The 18,848-nt window shown below is 39.1% G+C and overlaps 1 protein-coding gene and 1 pseudogene across 2 annotated transcripts in view; one reads left to right on the top strand and one right to left on the bottom strand.

Annotated features, from left to right (window-relative positions):
• Positions 1 to 18,848, top strand: part of IFT80 (intraflagellar transport 80) — a 168,376-nt gene that overhangs the window by 99,172 nt on the left and 50,356 nt on the right. For both annotated transcript variants that reach the window (XM_008053944.2, XM_008053943.2), the window contains exons 7-9: positions 11,497 to 11,676; positions 15,996 to 16,114; positions 17,548 to 17,622. In XM_008053944.2, the coding sequence (XP_008052135.1) occupies positions 11,497 to 11,676; positions 15,996 to 16,114; positions 17,548 to 17,622 (374 nt within the window). The remainder of the gene's footprint in view (positions 1 to 11,496; positions 11,677 to 15,995; positions 16,115 to 17,547; positions 17,623 to 18,848) is intronic.
• Positions 13,445 to 13,831, bottom strand: LOC110595277 (annotated as a pseudogene).

The raw sequence follows: 18,848 nt of genomic DNA, 5'->3' as shown, positions 1-18,848 counted from the left end.
CCACACAGGATTGGATAAAAACTATATGACGCAGTTACAAAGACTTTGGTTGATTCGAGTTTGATTTGCGTGGGCTCAGGCTTAGTTACTTGTGATGGACAAGTAACTGCCAAATGGGTGGAATGGAATGCCAGATAAGCTAGGTTTAGCAAGCAGGCAGGAGGTTTGAAACAAGGCAGAACCCACGGGGGGGGGGGGACACGCCACCAGTCTACCGTTATCTAAGCAAAGGAATGTCCGGGAGAGGCTTATTGCTTAACATTCACACACTGCTAGCAGCAGTTGCAGAAACAATCGGTAATTTTATGGGACAAACAAAAATTAAACTTAACAAAGTTCTAAGTACAGACACTGCTTAAAACATTGTATAACTATACAACCAGTCACTGCCCGGCACCCGACATGTGCCTAATTCTACAGGGTCTGAGGTAGGATTTAAAATACTAAGAATTCATAAAATATAGTGAACGTGAGGTAGGGATATATAAAATACAATGAACGTAAGGTAGGGATATATGGCAAGTATAGCTTCTTAAGTCACTTGGGTCCCTCAGGCTGAGCCACTGAGCCCAGCCTTCATCAATTTTTAAGCCATAATTAATGAAAGGTCAAATGAGGCAAGGTAGACCAGAGCCAGTGCGGGATCATGGGAATAATGCAAAATTCCAACCAAGTAAAGAGAAAAAAGTAAAGTTTATTATTCACCTTTCACAGATTAGAAAGGGAGTCGACACTCAGAGATGAGTGTGGCATGTGTGGCATTGAGTGGCCAAGGTTTAGGTATATATAAGAACCTTTGGGGAGGGGACTTGGACCCAAAGGGATTTGGGTCAAAGGAATGCCCAGGACTTTAGATTCTTTAGTCTCTATAGTGGTCACTGAGTCTTAGATCTTGAGGTGGCCAGATATTAATATCTCATGCCCTCAAGTGGAGAGCTAGATGGGAGGAGACAAGGGGAGGGAATTTTCCTGTAAGAGACTTTGTCAGACATTTGCAGTCTACACTCTTTGACCAAAAGGGTCTATTATCATTTCTATGGTTCTGTCCTTGTCTTACATCTGATGGAGATTTGCCAAGGGGGTGGGGGAGGCTACTGCTTGACCTGTAGTGAAATATCTGAATGCATCCTAAATCTTGCCTATTAAAAGTTTCTCTCTCTTTGTCCAACCTGTTCTAGATTCAAAGTATGTCTGGGGTAATGTCTAAGCAAAAACAACTATGTTGAGGCAAAAGACCACACTAAACTAAGTTTATTCTAGGTTTCTACAGGCACCTCCTTTCATTTCCACTTCTTGCTATTTCAAAAATATTCTTGTACCGGGCTCAGTGACTCAGCCTGTAATCCTGCACTTTGGGAGGCCGAGGTGAGTGGATTGCCTGAGCCCACGGGTTCGAGACCCGCCTGTGCAACTTGGTGAGACCTCATCTCTACAATAAATCAAAAATTAGCCAGGCGTGGTAGCACGCACCTGTAGTTCCAGCAACTTGGAAGGCTGAGGCGGAAGGATCGCCGGAGCCCAGGAAGTCAAGGCTGCAGTGGCCGGAAGCGGCCCCTGCACTCCAGTCCGGGCGACAGAGTGAGACTCCAACTCAAAAAAAAAAAAAAAATTCTTATTTGTACCTGGGAACAGGGATGAAGGTCAGGGTTCTGTAGCTACTTCCTGCTGAACATGGGGGTGTAGAGCTGTCCCTCCCTGTCTAGAGCAAGAGAAGGGGATGAGAGGATAGGAGCCTATGGAGTTGTTAAGTATCTTTAGTATTTGTATACAAAGCGCTATGTACAAGCATATACTATTAGAATTAACACTACTATAATAAAGGCCATTATAGAGGCTATTATGACATATTGAGACTTTGATGTCTGGTAAAAGGTATTTATAGTTACCCCAGTAGGCTCGATACCCACCATAGGAGTCCAGGTAGTTTCCACTGTTGCACCAGTGAATTTCTGAGTCCCTGAGTGCCTGTCTCTGCAGCTTGTCTTCAAGCTTCTTTGGGTAGTGATAAGAATTTATAGGCTGGGAGTGATGGCTCAAGCTTGTAATCTCAGCACTTTGGGAGGCCAGGGCAAGAGGATTGCCTGAGCCTGGGGGTTCAAGACCAGCCTGGGCAACTTGGTAAGACCTTGTCTCTACAATATATCAAAAAATTAGCCAGGCGTGGTAGTGCACACCTGTAGTTCCATAGTTCCGGCTACTTGGAAGACTGAGGCGGAAGGATCACCTGAGCTCACCAGGTTGACACTGGGGTGTCCGTGAGCGTGCCACTGCACTCCAACCTGGGTGACAGTGAGACTCTGACTCAAAAAAAAAAAGAATTTATAGACAGTTATAAGGGATTTTGTTAATAATGATTTTAACAAGGAAATACAGCTACTTTGACAAAGTCTGAAGAAAAAAATTGAAAACGTTAGAGACATGTAGTTTAGTCTGTAGCTTAAATTGTAGGAAATAATAATGAACAGGAGAATTTAAAACTATAAACATTGGCAAGAGAAAACTATTTCTTTTGTTTTTATAATAGGACTGATATACCTTTACAGTGATTGATATGCTCGAGGGTGAAGCCCAGGTAACCTGTACTCCAGAGAGATGGGAGATTGACATTTTTCTGCATTTGATGAGAGTGGGATGGTATTGGCCCTCTGACAGGGAAATATTACTTTAAAGTTTAACGAAAATAATTAATAATACTTTCAACAGAAAGTCATTTTGCTATCCGTTCTATGTTGGATTAGTAATCCTTGTGCCTGAAAGGAGATTTTACAGTCTTAGCAATTTGGCACTTGAAAAACACTATAGCTGATCACAAACCTCTGTGAGTGAAATCAATTTACCTGGTCTGCAGGCAGATCAGGAGGAGGATGTGGGGTGGATTTTGTTCCTGAGACTTGTTTTTACCCCACCATAGAGATACTGAATTGAGAACTTGAAGAGTTTAAGTATTAAACTTTTGAAAAACATAATATTATAACACAGGATTACCAATAGTTATTGCAAAAGTTACTTTTTTTCACAAGTGATAGTTCAAGGATTTTTGAAAAGTAAAAAAAAAAAACAAAAAAAACCTCACTTTTTGTAACAAAGACCATGGGGGAGCCTAACCGAATTTGTCTCTTCCTCTCCCTCTCTGTTGCTTATAGGAGAAAATTCTTTAGGATATTGTTAATTAAGAGGCTCATGTTTTGGTTTCTAAGTAGCATTCTGGCCTAGCATTAGTGTAATTTGTATTAATGGCAAAATTTATAGAACCTTTTTACAGTTTTCAATTAAGATAGAGCTATATGATTCCAACATGGATGGCCAGGACCAAAAGGCTGGCACCTGAGCTAATTAAGAAATCAGTTTGAGTATCAGCACACTAATATTCTCCTGAGGTTTATTGGAGATAATTTCAAGCCAAGGCCAGGCACTTTAGCAGATTTTCAGGCTTCCCCATAAGTGACCACCATTTGTGAGCCAAGTGTTCTCTCCTCTCTTCAGAAGAGAGTATAAGCCGGGCTCGGTGGCTCAGCCTATAATCCCGCACCTTTGGGAAGCTGAGGTGAATGAATTGCCTGAGCCCGCGGGTTCGAGACCCGCCTGGGCAGCGAGACCTCATCTCTACAATAAATCCAAAAATCAGCTGGGTGTGGTAGTGCATGCCTGTAATTCCGGCTACTCGGAAGGCTGAGGCGGAAGGATTGCCGGAGCCCAGCAGGTCGAGGCTGTGGTGGCCGGGAGCGGCCACTGCACTCCAGTCTGGACAACAGAGTGAGACTCCAACTCAAAAAAAAAAAACAGAAGAGAGTATACCTGCTTCCCAATGGCTCTTTGGCCTGCACAGTGGACAAGGTCCAGGAGGTTAAGGCCTCTTTGGGGCAACTACGTTTTTAGTGCCCTCACAGACTGTACCCATAAGCAACAGACACCATTTCCTTAGCAGGTTCATTTTTACCAGATTCTTGATGGGCAGTTGGAGCTTTGTTGCTAATTGCAACTGCCAAATGGGTACCTCTTTGGCTCTCTGGTTCTGCAGCCCTCCAGTGTTGACCCACTGGTTGCTTTTCTGATGTTTCAGTTAGAAAAAAACTTAAAAGTTCCTTTTTTAATAGGCTATACATATGAAACTTTGATCATTTTTCTGTAACAGTCTGATGTAAAACCCTTTAGTGTGAACAGACCACATGGATATGAAATGATCTGTCCCTACTTATTTCTAATTATGAACAGGCAAATTTATGTAAAATCCTGTATAAATTGCTAAATTACAGTTTTAGTTTAAGGTGTGGACAACTAGATGAGAGTGATCAGTTCCCATTTTTATTGTGCTCACACAGAGTACCCAGTATTTCATTTGTCTGGCGGAAGTACTAGGCTTAGTACAAGTGTACACAGGGAGTAGCTAGCATTAAAATGTTACCTGTTGAGCCGGGCTCGGTAGTTCAGCCTGTAATCCCACGCCTTTGGGAGGCTGAGGTGAGTGGATTGCCTGAGCCCGCGGGTTCGAGACCCACCTGGGCAACTTGGCGAGACCACATCTCTACAATAAATCAAAAAATCAGCCGGGCGTGGTAGCGCATGCCTGTAATTCCGGCTACTTGGAAGGCGGAGGTGGAAGAATCGCCGGAGCCCAGCAGGTCGAGGCTGCGGTGGCCGGGAGTGGCCTCTGCACTCTAGTCTGGGCGACAGAGTGAGACTTCAACTCAAATAAATAAATAAATAAATAAAATGTTACCTGTTTTGCAGGGGGAAGGGGAGCTAGTCAGGCACAGCAAGGTAACTTAACTTTCTTTTTTTTTAGTACAACTTTAGCGAGTCTGATATAACAGATGCTGGTGTTATCTAGCACTAATGTTTTAGCACATTGTAAAGTTGAAATTAAAATTTTATTAGAGCACTTGCAAGTTTGGTTGGAAAAGCAGATTAAAATTACAATTGACTTTTTTTTTAGTTAGTTAACAGGATTAATTAACACGTCATCCCTTTACTTTTGTCTGGGAAGAAGGTTGATATAGTCCCAGTTTAGATCTAATTTGAGAGATTTATCATAGGAAAAAAGCAAACAAGAACTTTAATGTCTTTTTGTCCCAGCCCCCTCCCTGAGGGGAGACAGGTTAAACCACGTGGAAACCTGAATGGACTTCCCAAGAGCACATGTCAGAGAAGGGTGAGGGGAGAGGAGGTGGTACACATAGTTTGACTTGCTGTAGCCAGTAGGGCTGCTGCCAGGGAGTTATCAAGCAGTGGGGAGGGGGATGAGAAGACTGGAGGATGGGGTCAAGTACCATGGCCTTTGGCACCGGCCCTTCCTCCGCAAGTAAAGGTGGAGGGCAAGCAGGAAGGGAAACTGATAGAGAATGGAGTAGCAAAAGCAGATTACAAGAGACTGGAGAAGTTAAACCAGCTGGGTCAGTGTCTGAATTGTTAGGCAGAAAACAGGAAAGAGATAAAGTAATTAAAGAAGGAGTATGGGAGTGCCACAGGAAGAACAAGGGGTCTGAGCAGTGCCATTTTGCAAGCCTCAGACCGTTTGCCCTTGTGGTGGCAATAGAGGTCAAGCTGAAGGAGAGCACCAGAGACAAGAGACTCACCTTGGGCCCATCTCCTGGTTGCCTAGCCAGTATTGAGGAGATGCTTAAGGCAGATGCTCCTCTTTAGTAAGAGGGTCCTGAGACCTTTTAGAATGAAAAGACATGCCAATGGTGAACCTTTTTTCATGATTGATTGAGCATTCCCGTTATAAGGTCCTAGAGAGAAAGAGAGAGAATCCTAAGAACCGCTTCTGAGAGGTGCAAGACTATTCAGCGCCTATGTCCAGCATAGGGTGGAATTAGAACCATCCATGTCCTCACCCGGCATCCAGGATAGAGGGTTGGTGGAATTAGAGAAGTGAATGCGAAGGAAAGAGGACATCCCCTCGTTTCCCCAATCCACTGGAGACAGCGCCATGGCCACTAGTACCAGGGCATCCCCTCGTTTCCCCAATCCACTGGAGACAGCGCCATGGCCACTAGTACCAGGGCTGTTTTAACCGCATTTGGGAGACTAGGTACTGAGTCTTTTTCATAGAGAGGGTCCTAGACCCTAGAAAACATGCATCCCAAAACAAAAGAGGGGACTTTAGAAACCCTCCCTGTGACTAGATAAACAATGGGACTCACCAAAGCTCACCAAGAAAGGCTGAGGCGATGCGGGGCTTCACTTGGTATAGCTCATCTTCAGGCAAAGAAAGAACAGAGATTAGTGAAAGATAAGAGCCATTCCTTGCCTGTCACCTGTCTGGCACTGGCGGTTAAGACCTGCCTTCAGGGGCCTTTTTGCCTTTCCAGGGAGTCACCCTAGCGAAAAGACAGTCAGTTGACCACTGAGATCTAGTCTGGTGCATGGAGAGGCTTGGAGAACTAGGCTGCAGGTCAATGTAGAGGATATAACTTAGTTTCCCACCCTAATGGGCCCCCGGCAGTCTCTGCCTTTCCCTGGGGCCTTTAGACACACCGGGGAGCCACCTTGGCCAGAGTTGTCACTGGCCACCAAGTTCCAGCATAGTCCACAGGGAGACACAGGTTTGAAGAGAGAAGGTTAGAAAAGAGTCGCAGAGGGGATTTCCCTGTGCGGACCACCAAATGAAAGGGTCAACAGAAGCAAGGTGGGCTGGAGCCAGTGCCGGGTCATGGGAATAATGCAAGATTGCAACCAAGTAAGAAAGTAGAAATAAGTTTATTATTCGCCTTTCACAGATTGGAATGGGGGCCGACACTCAGAGGCAAGTGTGGCATTGAGTGACAAAGGGGTAGTTAGGTATATTTAAGAATCTTTAGGGAAGAGGGGTTTGGACCTAGAGAGATTTGGATCAAAGGAATGTCCAGAGCTGTAGATTCTTCAGTCTCTATAGTGGTCACATGAGTCTTAGATCTTGAGGTAGCCAGATATTAGCATCTCATACCCTCAGGTGGTGGGCTAGATGAGAGGAGACAAGGGTAGGGGGTTTTCCTGTAAGAGACTTTGTCAGATATTTGCAGTCCAGAAGCTCTTTGACCAAAAGGTGGTCTATTATCATTTCTATGGCTCTGTCCTTGTCTTGCATCTGATGGAGATTTGCCAAGGGGGTAGGGTAGGCTACTACTTGGCCTACAGTGAAATATCTGAATACATCCCAAAACCTGCCTATTGGAAATTTATCTATGTCTAACCTGTGCTAGATTCAAAGGGTGTCAAGGGTAACGTCTAAGCAAAAATGGTTGTGCTGAGGTAAAAAGACCATGCCAAACTAAGTTTATTTTAGGTTTCTATAGGTACATTCTCTCAATTAGTTTAAAGAATTTTTTAGTGTAAGAGTTTAGTTTAACTTCACTATCATCATACTGTTTTGTAGGTTGAACATCCCTAATCTGAAAAATTTGAAATTCAAAATGCTCCTAAATCCAAAATTTTGGAAGCACCAGTATGATGCCACAAGTAGAAAATTCCACACCTCACCTCATGTAATGAGTTACAGATAAAACGTTGTTTCATGCACAAAATTATTAGAAATATTGTGTAAAATTACCTTCGGGCTATGTATGTAAAGTATATATGAAAAAATGAATTTTGTCTTTAGACTTGGATCTCATTCTCAAGATATCTTATTATGTATATGCTAGTATTCCAAAATCTGAAAAAAATTCAAAATTTGAAACACTTCTGGCCCTAAGCATTTTGGATAAAGGATACTCTACCTGTATTTCTTGAAGTTTGTTTTTAGAAATAAGTTGTATGTTACAGATTTTATTTTTGTTGGTTCATGTGGACTGTGAAAGAAGTCAGAAGAATATAGGATGATGATGTAATATTATCTAAATATTTCTTTCCATTTTCTCCTCTTAGTTACTATCATGCATCCATAATTTTTTAGATAAATATTTTTATGTTTAATTTTATTTTTTTGTTTGTTTTTGTGGAGATGGGATCTTGCTCTGTGGCCCAGGCTTATCTGAAACTCCTAGCCTCAAGCAATTCTCCCACTTCCCACCTCCCACTGGGATTATAGGTTTGAGCTACTAAGCCTGGCTGATAGATAAATATTTCTATGTTTAATTTTAATAAAATATTTCTTCATGGCTGATTTGGTTCTTTGAGTGTCTTAAAACCATACTTTAAAGTAAATACAGTAGTCCCTCCTTATTTGCAGGTTTACTTTCTCTGGTTTCAAATATCCTCAACCAATAGCAATCTAAAAATATTAAGTAGAAAATTCTAGTCAGGATTAACATCATAAATAACTCAAAAAATAACAGATGCTAGAGAGGATGCAGGGAAAGGGAATAATTCTACACTGTTGGTGGGAGTGTAAACTAGTATAACCCTTGTGGAAAACATTTTGGCGATTTCTAAAAGATCTAAAAATTGACCTTCCATATGACCCCACAATCCCCCTACTGGAAATATACCTGGAGGAACTCAGATTACTCTATGAGAAAAGATACCTACACATGCATGTTTATTGTAGCATTATTCACAATAGCAAAAACATGGAACCAACCATGCTACCCATCATAAGAGGACTGGATAAAAAAATGTGATACATATACACAATGGAATATTACGCAGCCATAAAGAAGGACAAAATTATGAACTTCGCAGCAACTTGGATGGACTTAGAGTCTATAATAGTGATCTATTGCAGAAACAAAGAACTGAGTATCACATGTTTTCACTCATAAGCAGGCCTCAAACAATTATAATACTATAAGAAAGGAATTGGCAGTAGTGGGAAACTGCCAAGGGACAGGAACTAGGGAGTGGGATTGGCAGTAGTGGGAAACTGCCAGGGATGGGGCACACCTCATCAACAAGGGTACCTGCATAATGAACATTTGTATACTTAACCCTGAATTGTACCACACATCTTTAAAATTAAAAAAAAATTTTTTAAAGAAAATTCTAGAAATAGAGACAGGCCATATTCACATAATTTTTATTACAATATATTGTTCTACTTGTTTTATTTTATTATTCATTGTTAATCTCTTACTATGCCTAATTTATAAATTGAACTTTATCATTGGTATGTATGTATATGAAAATACATAGTATATATAGGATTTGGTACTATCTGCAGTTTTAGGCTTCCACTGGAAGGTCTTCCAATGTATCCCCATAGACATGGGAGGACTACCAGAGTTTAAAACTATGAATCTATGGTTTTAAAGTATATTTAAACATAAGATCTCGGTTCTTTGTACACCATGAGAATAAAATAAATTTAAAATTAAAGAGAGGTGTGCCGTAAGCCTGGTCCAAACCAGTAAGTACTATAGATTAATAAATACAGTCTCATTTGTGTATATCAACTACTTTATCTTTATGTAAAATAGTAGTTATGTAGTATTTCATAATTCTTGTTTATCGGAAACGAATGAGTTGATTTTATTGCCAGAGCAGATTATTTGTATCTTTGAAATTACTTATTTTTTAGGTATAATATTCTTTCTTAAATGTATTATTCAAGTATAATATATATTCTTTCTTAAATGTATTATTTTTAATTTTATTTATTTATTTATTTATTTATTTTGAGATGGAGTCTCTGTCACCCAGATGGAGTGCAGCGGCCGCTCCCAGCCACCGCAGCCTCGACCTGCTGGGCTCTGGCGATCCTTCCGCCTCAGCCTTCCAAGTAGCTGGAATTACAGGCGCGCGCTACCACGCCCGGCTAATTTTGATTTATTGTAGAGATGAGGTCTTTCCAAATTGCCCAGGCGGGTCTTGAACCTGCGGGCTCAGGCAGTCCACTCACCTCAGCCTCCCAAAGTGCTGGGATTACAGGCTGAGCCACCAAGCCCGGCTTATTCTTAATTTTAGAAAAGAAGGTTTTTAATATTTTTTATAAGCTTATGATTTGTTTATTACCTCCTTGTTGATAACTTTTATTATTAGGCTTTTTACTTAAGCCTTTAAATAACAGTTAGGGGCTTAAAAGGGGTGGGAGGAGTTGGAAAAAATTGTCAGTGAGTGGTCCAAGAGTCATTCAGTATTTTTATTTTATTGTGAAACTTTATTAGTAATTTAAAGTCTTGTTTTATACCAATACGAATTAATGTCTTTTTCTATATTTTTTATTTTCTTCAAATGTATTGTCAAAGTGAGCTCATAGCTAACAACAAATATTCCTGAAAAATGATAATGTAAAAAAAATGTATCCAGCCAAGAACAACAACAAAAAAAATCAAGATGTAATTTGATTGTAGTCTGTAGGGTTGGAAGAATGGAAAGAGAATATGTTTATATATTTAGTCAAATAAGTTAATTATCCTTCAAGCAAATACATGTGGGAGACCCCACCTAAGAAACAGAATTATATTTATATTTTTGGAAGGCTGGCCCCTTGTAGTACAGGCTTCCCCCACAAGATAAGTATTCTAGGAACACACTGACATCAGTGTGCCAGCTAGTGTTATGATAGGCTGCTTTTGACTTCAGTGAATTTCTTTTTTGGACCTTCTTTCAGTGCATTTGCCCATTTCATGATAGGTGATTTACGAGTGCACCTGCCCATACTGTGTTGAGTGTTCAGCAGTTTTTGACCAAAACAAAACCCCATGCCCCACCTTCCCTATTCACCTGATCTCACCCCAGTGCCTTTCTATTTTTGTTTGTTTCCCCGGATGAAAAAAGTCCTCAAAGGGAAACGTTTGCTGATGTGGAAGAGGTGAAACAGAAAATGGCAGAAGCACTAAAAGGCATCTAAATAGAGTTCAAAAACAGAGCAGTGGAAAAAGCATCTTTTTTTGGCGTATTGCATCAAATGGAGAGTACTTTGAAGGTGACTGAAGTTTAAACGTGTAAGAATAAAGACACAACTTTTTAGAAATAAATTCCAGTTTTTTTGGGTCCCCTCTCATGTTGAATCTGAAAAATGAAAAGTTTGGGTTTTTTTCTGTCCTGTTCGTACAGACACACAAGAATCTCTTTGGTCCTATTTGATGCATATTGATAGCTCTAGACAACTTTCTCAAACAGAGAGGTTCTAGGAGATGTATGCTTCTGCATTCTGGAAAAAAAGAAAAAAAGATTTATTTACCGGTACTCTCATGATCTACGATGTATATGAGAGATATTTTAGTTACATTGTATGTTTAGTTTCAATTTTTAGTGAAATATTGTAATGAGAAATTTTTAGATGTAGAGACTATATAGAGCCTTAAGAATTAGTAGTAAGATTTCTGATTTTTTCTACAGAATTTTTGTGTTTACCTGTTCAGCATTATTACTTAAAAGGCATAATGTAAATTGAAATGATGTGAGGTTTTTGTAATTCTGAGAAATTTCATCACTGTTTTAGCATGTTATTCTACTGTGTGATTTAAAAATTATATCTATATTTTCTGTTCAGTATACTATAATTTTATAAGAAAATATTTTAAATAATTCCAGAATAAAGACATATTATTTTAAAAATTATCTTAGTATACTATTATGTGCCCAGTTTAAATCTTCTTAAAATTTTTTTGCCAATAAATCACTTTTCTTTCCTAGTGGTCATATGCTTTAGAAAAACCCAACACTGGCAGCATATTTAATATTGCATGGTCAATTGACGGCACTCAGATAGCTGGAGCCTGTGGAAATGGACACGTTGTTTTTGCACATGTGGTGGAGCAACGTTGGGAGTGGAAAAGCTTTCAAGTAACGTTAACTAAAAGAAGGACCATGCAGGTATGATTCTGTTCCAAGACTGATTAAACCTACTTCTTTTCACATTAGTTCACTATAGAGAATATGGCATTATCTTTGCTAATTAAATTTGGTCAGCCAGGCTCGGTGGCTCAGCCTGTAATCCCGCGCCTTGGGAGACTGAGGTGAGTGGATTGCCTGAGCCTGCGGGTTCGAGAGCCGCCTGGGCAACTTGGCGAGACCTCATCTCTACAATAAATCAAAAAATTAGCCGGGCATGTTAGCGCGCACCTGTAGTTCCAGCTACTTGGAAAGCTGAGGCAGAAGGATCGCCGGAGCCCAGCAGGTCGAGGCTGCGGTGGCCGGGAGCGGCCACTGCACTCCAGTCTGAGCGATAGTGAGACTCCAACTAAAAAATAATAATAGTAATAATAAATAAATAAATAAATTTGGTCAAGGTTAAAATGCAGTCACATTAGAAAAATTTAACTGTGCCATTAGTCTCTTTTTCATGACATAAGTACCTTTCAGTGATATAGAACTTGAATGCCCAAAGCTGCTGCAGTTATGGGTTTAGGACAGGAATAATGTAATTTGAAGCATTGGAATATATGGATTCAGTCAAGGAAGGAGGAAGAAGCTATGACAAATAGGAGCATATTAGATTTAACTCTTGGAGCTGACTCCAAGGCAAGCCTAACCTGCCAGTTACTGACAGGGTTAAATTGTTTTACTTATTTATAATTGTATGAATGTATTTAACCTGATTTTTTTTTTTAAATCTTTTAAGAATTACCTAGGGAAAGTCAAAATTGGAAAATGGTAGCAATGTGGGTCCTTAATCCCAACAGAAGAAAATGTTGAAGTGAAATACTTTGTAGATTAATATAGGAAGATGGGACATGGCAATGGGAGTTGGGGCAAAATGTCTTAAGGGTCAGAGAACATCGAAGGGAGGGGTCTACTTATTTGAGAACTTCTAAAGGGCCAGGCATCCTGGTTGCTCATCCTTGCCTCTCCTATGGGGCCTCTAACCCAGAGCCTTGCATATAACAAGCATTCAACAAGTATATTAAAAATAAGTTAAATGTACAAGAAGAAGGCCAAAGACAATGTGCCAATTAAATCATCTGCCAAAGAAAGGGGGACTCTACCTTTTTCCTGTTCTTCTTTTTATCTGTATCAGTTGCTTCTTTCATTATTCATAATTTATGTTGTAATTACTGTAAAAATCTGGAAGCATAGATCATGTGATTTCTTGGACAAGTCTATTCAAATATTCTATTAGCCTAGGTATCCAGATTTTTAAATTTGGATAATGTACTCTCACCAGATTCATAATAATTACAAATCTTTTTGTTCTATTTACTTATTTTAAATTTTTAAAACTTTATACTTGGAGCATTTTAAAACATATTGAGTAGTACAGTGAATCTCCATGTACTCATCATCCAGCCCCAATAACCATCCATGTCTATATCTACTTTCCCCCCTCCTCAATTATTTTGAAGAAAATTCAGACATCATATTTCATCTGTAAAAATTTTAGTATAAACAACTAAAATACAAGGACTCCAGTTTTAGCATCACCACATATCATTACTGTACTGTAAAAATAATAATTTCTTAAGATTATCAAATATCCACAAAGTGTTCAAATTTCCAATTGTGTACAACATGTTACAATTCAAAAAGTTTGTTTGAATGAGTCCAAAGTAGTTTACATGTTACAATTGGTTGCAATAGTTTACATGTTGCAAATATGTCTTTTTTTCAGCAGTTTTATAACTTTATTTGATGTTCTTGATGATCAGTGATTAGTTCTCATCCACATTGACTGTAGATTTTTGAAAGTGGTAACAGGGACATAGGTCACTAAAGTATAAAGCTTGTTTGGTGAGTCTTCATCCTCATTTCGTTTCCTGGACAACCGTACATGGATACGATACGGGACATTCCTTATTCCTTTAGCCCAGACAACTTTGTTGAGCCTGGTATCAATGCGTACATCTGGAGTTCCCATCTCCTTTATGGCAAATTTTCAGATCTCTTTGAGTACCCGAGGGGCACGCTCCTTGAAGCCCGCTCCATGGATGTGCTTATGAACGTTGATGGTGTGTTCTTGGGTCACCACCTCGTTGATGGCAGAATGGTACTTCTTCTCGCCAGCCTCCTTTGTGGGTGCCATTCTGCCAGACCCAAGTTGGAAAGGAAGACTGAAGTGTCTTTTTAAGTCCATTTTAATCTATAGGTTCCCCTTCCATCTCTATTTTTTTCTCCCTGCAGTTTTTTTGTTTTATTTGTTTTTGAGTCATGGGTCTCCCTCTGTTGCCCAGGCTGGAGTGCAGTGGCATGATCACAGCTCACTGCAGCCTCAACTTCCTGAACTCGGGTGATTCTTCTGCCTCTGCATCCCAAATATCAGGGACTATAGGCATGTGTCACCGCACTTGGCTAGTTTTTTTTTTTTTGTAGAGATGAGTTCTCTCTATATTGCCTAGACTATTCCTCCCTGCAGTTTATTTGTTGAAGAAACCAAATTATTTGTACGGTAAAGTTTCTTATCTAACTTTGCTAATTGTATCCCCATGGTGTGGTTTAATATGCTTCTGTCTTCTGTGTTTCCTGTAAAGTTATGGTTGGATCTAGATGATGATGTAAATATATGTATTTATTCTAATTACCTGGAAACTGAAACATTACAGCTTTGTGTCAATGACAAAGAATGAACTGTGAGGTTTTTTTTGTTTGTTTTTGAGTTGAAGTCTCACTCCGTCACCCAGACTGGAGTGCAGTGGCCGCTCCTGGCCACCACAGCCTCAACCTGCTGGGCTCCGGCGATCCTTCCACCTCAGCCTTACGAGTAGCCAGAATTACAGGCAAACGCTGCCATGCCCGGCTGAGTTTTTAATTTTTATTGTAGAGATGAGGTCTCGCCAAGTTGCCCAGGTGGGTCTCGAACCCGCGGGCTCAGGCAATCCACTCCCCTCAGCCGCGGGATTACAGGCTGAGCCACCGAGCCCGGCTGTGAGTTCTAATCAACTGATTTAGAGCACAGTTTTTATATTCATAGCTAATATATTATTGCTAAATTAAGTTCTAGCCTTAAATATAAGAATGCTCCAAGATGAGAATTTATCTGAAAAGAGCTTTTCTTTTATAACAGTTCTGACGATCATAGGCAAGTCTTCCTTTGTTAGTTGGTACTTAATTTTCTTTTTTTTTTTTTTTGAGTTGGAGTCTCACTCTGTCGCCCAGACTGGAGTGCAGTGGCCGCTCCGGCCACCTCAACGTCGACCTGTTGCGCTCTGGCGATCCTTCCGCCTCAGTCTTCCAAGTAGCCGGAATTACAGGCATGTGCTACCACGCCCGGCTGATTTTTTGATTTATTGTAGAGATGAGGTCTCGCTGCCCAGGCGGGTCTCGAACCCTCGGGCTCTGGCAATCCACTCACCTCAGCCTTCCAAAGGTGCGAGATTACAGGCTGAGCCACTGAGTCCGGCTGGTACTTAACTTTCTTATATGTTATCTCTGTGTTTTAGCATATGGAAATACTCCCCCCACCCCATTTATTTACCAATACCTCCTACTCCACTTTTGATTTTTAAAGCAATTGTTTCTTTTTTTAGACTGTAAATTTTAAATGAAATCTAACCCTATAAAGAGATATTCTTCCTTTTGGAGGAAGAAATCATATAGACTTTTCAACTTCTATCTGCCACCCTTTCTGACTATATCTCAGTGTTACAAGTGTTTAATATTATTACTCCATTGCTACATCATTCAGTTTGAGTTGCAGGTTAGAGATCCATATAGGTCTTTCTTTCTTTCCTTCCTTCCTTCCTTATTTTTTTCTTTTCTTTTCGTCAGAGTCTCACTCTGTCTCCCAGGCTGGAGTGCAGTGGCACAGTCACAGCCACTGCAGTCTCGACCTGCCGGGCTCAGGCGATCCTTCTCTCTCAGCCTTCCAAATAACAGGCACACACTACCACGCCCAGCTTATTTTTTGATTTGTTGTAGAGACAAGGTCTCACCAAGTTGCCTAGACTGGTCTTAAACCCTCGACTGAGCAATCATCTTGCCTCGGCCTCCCAAAGTGCTGGGATTACAGGCTGAGCCACTGCTCTTGGCCTCCCTACTTATTTCTAAGAGATTTTTCTGTATCTGTACTTTGTTGACTTTTTTACCTAGGTATATCATTTTATGCCTAGTTTCTGTTGAGTTCTTTTTTTAAAAAATAGAATTAGGTAATCGTTAGTGCACTGAATTTTTTTGTATTTCAAAATCTTGCTAGCTTATCTAAATTAAAATTTGTATGTATTTTAATGTTATTTGTTGGCATTTTATTTTTCCTTGTTTAGGTTCGTAACGTTCTTAATGATGCAGTGGATTTACTGGAATTCCGTGATAGAGTCATTAAAGCATCTTTGAACTATGCACACTTAGTTGTTTCAACATCTCTTCAATGCTATGTGTTCTCGTAAGCATCTTTCATTTCTTAAAAATCCAGATTTTTGTCGTGATAAGGAGTTTATTTTCAAGATTTCATATCAACATGGTTTGGTTTAAACTTAACTTTCTCAAAAACCTCAGTTATCCTGAACTCAAACCAGGAAGTGAGAGAAGTGAACTAAGTGCAAGGAAAATTGATCTAATAAAGTTTGTGCATTGTAAGTTCATAATCACTTTTATAACAGGAAATGCTTTCTCTGAGATAGTGTTTACTCTTTCTTTACTCATAGTTCTAAGGAATTTAATATAATTTGATTTCGAAACCCAGAGTTTAGGAACCAACTGATAGATGATGGGAAAAGGAACTGCCCAACCACTGTAAGAAGGAACAGCTGGCAGCCTGATAACAGGCTGAAAGAGATTCAATAAGGACACAAAGAGACATTTAGGCTTAATATCATATCACAGGTAATCGTGGATGTTCATATTGATGACCCAGAGCTGTCTGGAAATGATGAAAGAGAAAGTTTTCAATATATGCTATACTAGAAAGTAGAGAATGATTTCGTACATCCAAGAAACTTGCACCTAAAACTTAAAAGCATATTTGGTCTTTTAAAAGAGTGACTTATGTACCAATAGATGTTGAACAACTGACTTTCTGGAAACAAACATACAAACCTGATCTGCAACTTTCTTCTCATTTGTTCATTTATTCATTCATTTATTCAATAAGCATGTTCATAGCTTACACTTATATAGTATTTCACAGTTTACAGAGTGCTTCACAGAAATCTTGTCTTTTCAAGATATTGTCTAACAGTATCTTGTCTTTTCAAGATATTGTCTAACAATAACATTGGAAGACTTATAGGAAAAATAATCATGTTCATCATATTATTGTTATTATAGTTTCCATTTGTTCTGTACCTGCTGTATAACAGGCAGTTTGTGGACACTATGTGAGTCATCATTATTCCTGTTTTACAAATAAGGAAATGAATACTTAGGAGTTTAACCTTGTTAAGATCATATGACTGAGAGGTGGTAAACCAAATTTGGTTTTACCAGATCTGTCTAGCAGAAACCTGTTCTCTTTTCACTATGCCATGCTGCTACTATTTTTCAAATGAGAAGCATGAGATGACTTGCCCAAACTCACAGAGCCAATAAATAGCAGAACTCAGATTTATACTTAGTATTCCTCAATTCACACATTGTTATATCTACAGTAAACGTTTGTTAGATGTCTACTATGTGCTAGTTGGTGATAGGAATATAGTCTGCTTTTTAGCTGGAGTTATAGACCTGTAAGTGAACAGTGTACCAAGTGCTCTAATAGAAGTATATGTATAATTACTGTGAAACTAAAGTCACTTTATTTAAAATGAGTACTATCTACTAATTAAAAGTATTTGTTATTTTAAATGTTAATAAATATCTATTTTATTTATCTTTTAGCACGAAGAACTGGAATACACCACTTATATTTGATCTCAAAGAGGGAACTGTTAGTTTAATTCTGCAGGCAGAAAGGTAATTTATTTGTTATGTTTAACTATTGGATTTGGGGTTAAGATATCTCAAGTAGCAGTAAAACACTCTTTGCGTCCCATATACAGAATGGTATGCTAGTCATTTGGAATCAATCTGTTTCTATTATATGTTTTAGAAGAAAAAAAATAAGTTCTTTAGATAAGTGGTTCTGAAACTTTTTAGTTTCAGAATGTCTTTACTTTCTTTAAAAAATTATTGGATGTTATATATGGGTTATATATATCAGCATTTACTATATTTGAAGTTAAAACTGATATATTTTAAAGGTATTAATTTATTTTAAATGATGAGAATAAACTCATTACAAGTAAATATCAGAGTAATGGCATGAGAGAACAAGAGTGACATAGGCAAATTACTATTAAATCATTCTGACTTCATGATCTCCCTACTTTCTACTGTGTTCTGTTCTGTTTTTGTCTTAAATATTGATTGAAATTCATGGGTTTCATGAGTTTACTGGCTCATGACTTAAAGTTTGAAAAATAGTATTCTCTACAAGATATTTAGTATATATAGGACTAAGAAACTCCAGGCAATTAAGTGGAGTTTGTTAGGAATAGCTATTATTCAACCCTATACCTTTCCATGAAAACTGTCCATTGGTCTCTTAATCTTAAGTACAGTGATACCCTACTGAATCAGAGGACAGACTTAGAAAGCCACAACCCAATAAAATGTGTTCTAAACTATGAAAATATTATCGACAATTACCTAAAATAGTTAGCCATAAAGCATTTGCACTAAAACCATGTACTTTATTCCTCATTCCTTTACTCATCACCCAGGCAGCTCTTAATAGTGTTTATTATCATGTTTTCTAGCCCACAACTTTTTATAAATAGCAGACCAGAAGAAGAATGGTACCGGTGGGCTGTTAGAGACTGGCACAGTGACAGGAAGGAAAGTGGCTGGCTGGCAAAGGAGCATGGAGAAAACTAAAAGTAGAGCTGTGTAGATGAGTAGTGTACTTATCTGAGCACCAACAGATTCTCATGTGTATCAAAGCCATCCGTTAAATAGTTATCAAAGAATAGTAACCTTGAGTGAGAAAGAAAATTTTATGTCAAAGTTTATGTTATCTACCTAATGAAATTAAAATATATTATTTATTTAAATATATCAAGCCGGGCTCGGTGGCTCAGCCTGTAATCCCGCGCCTTTGGGAGGCTGAGGTGAGTGGAATGCCTGAGCCCATGGGTTCA

Source organism: Carlito syrichta, unplaced genomic scaffold, assembly GCF_000164805.1.
Source record: "Carlito syrichta isolate Samal-C Ts95f unplaced genomic scaffold, Tarsius_syrichta-2.0.1 Scaffold288891, whole genome shotgun sequence".
Taxonomy (NCBI): Eukaryota; Metazoa; Chordata; class Mammalia; order Primates; family Tarsiidae; genus Carlito; species Carlito syrichta.
Note: the sequence above shows the minus strand (reverse complement) of the source record. Positions and strands in the feature narration are given on the sequence as shown.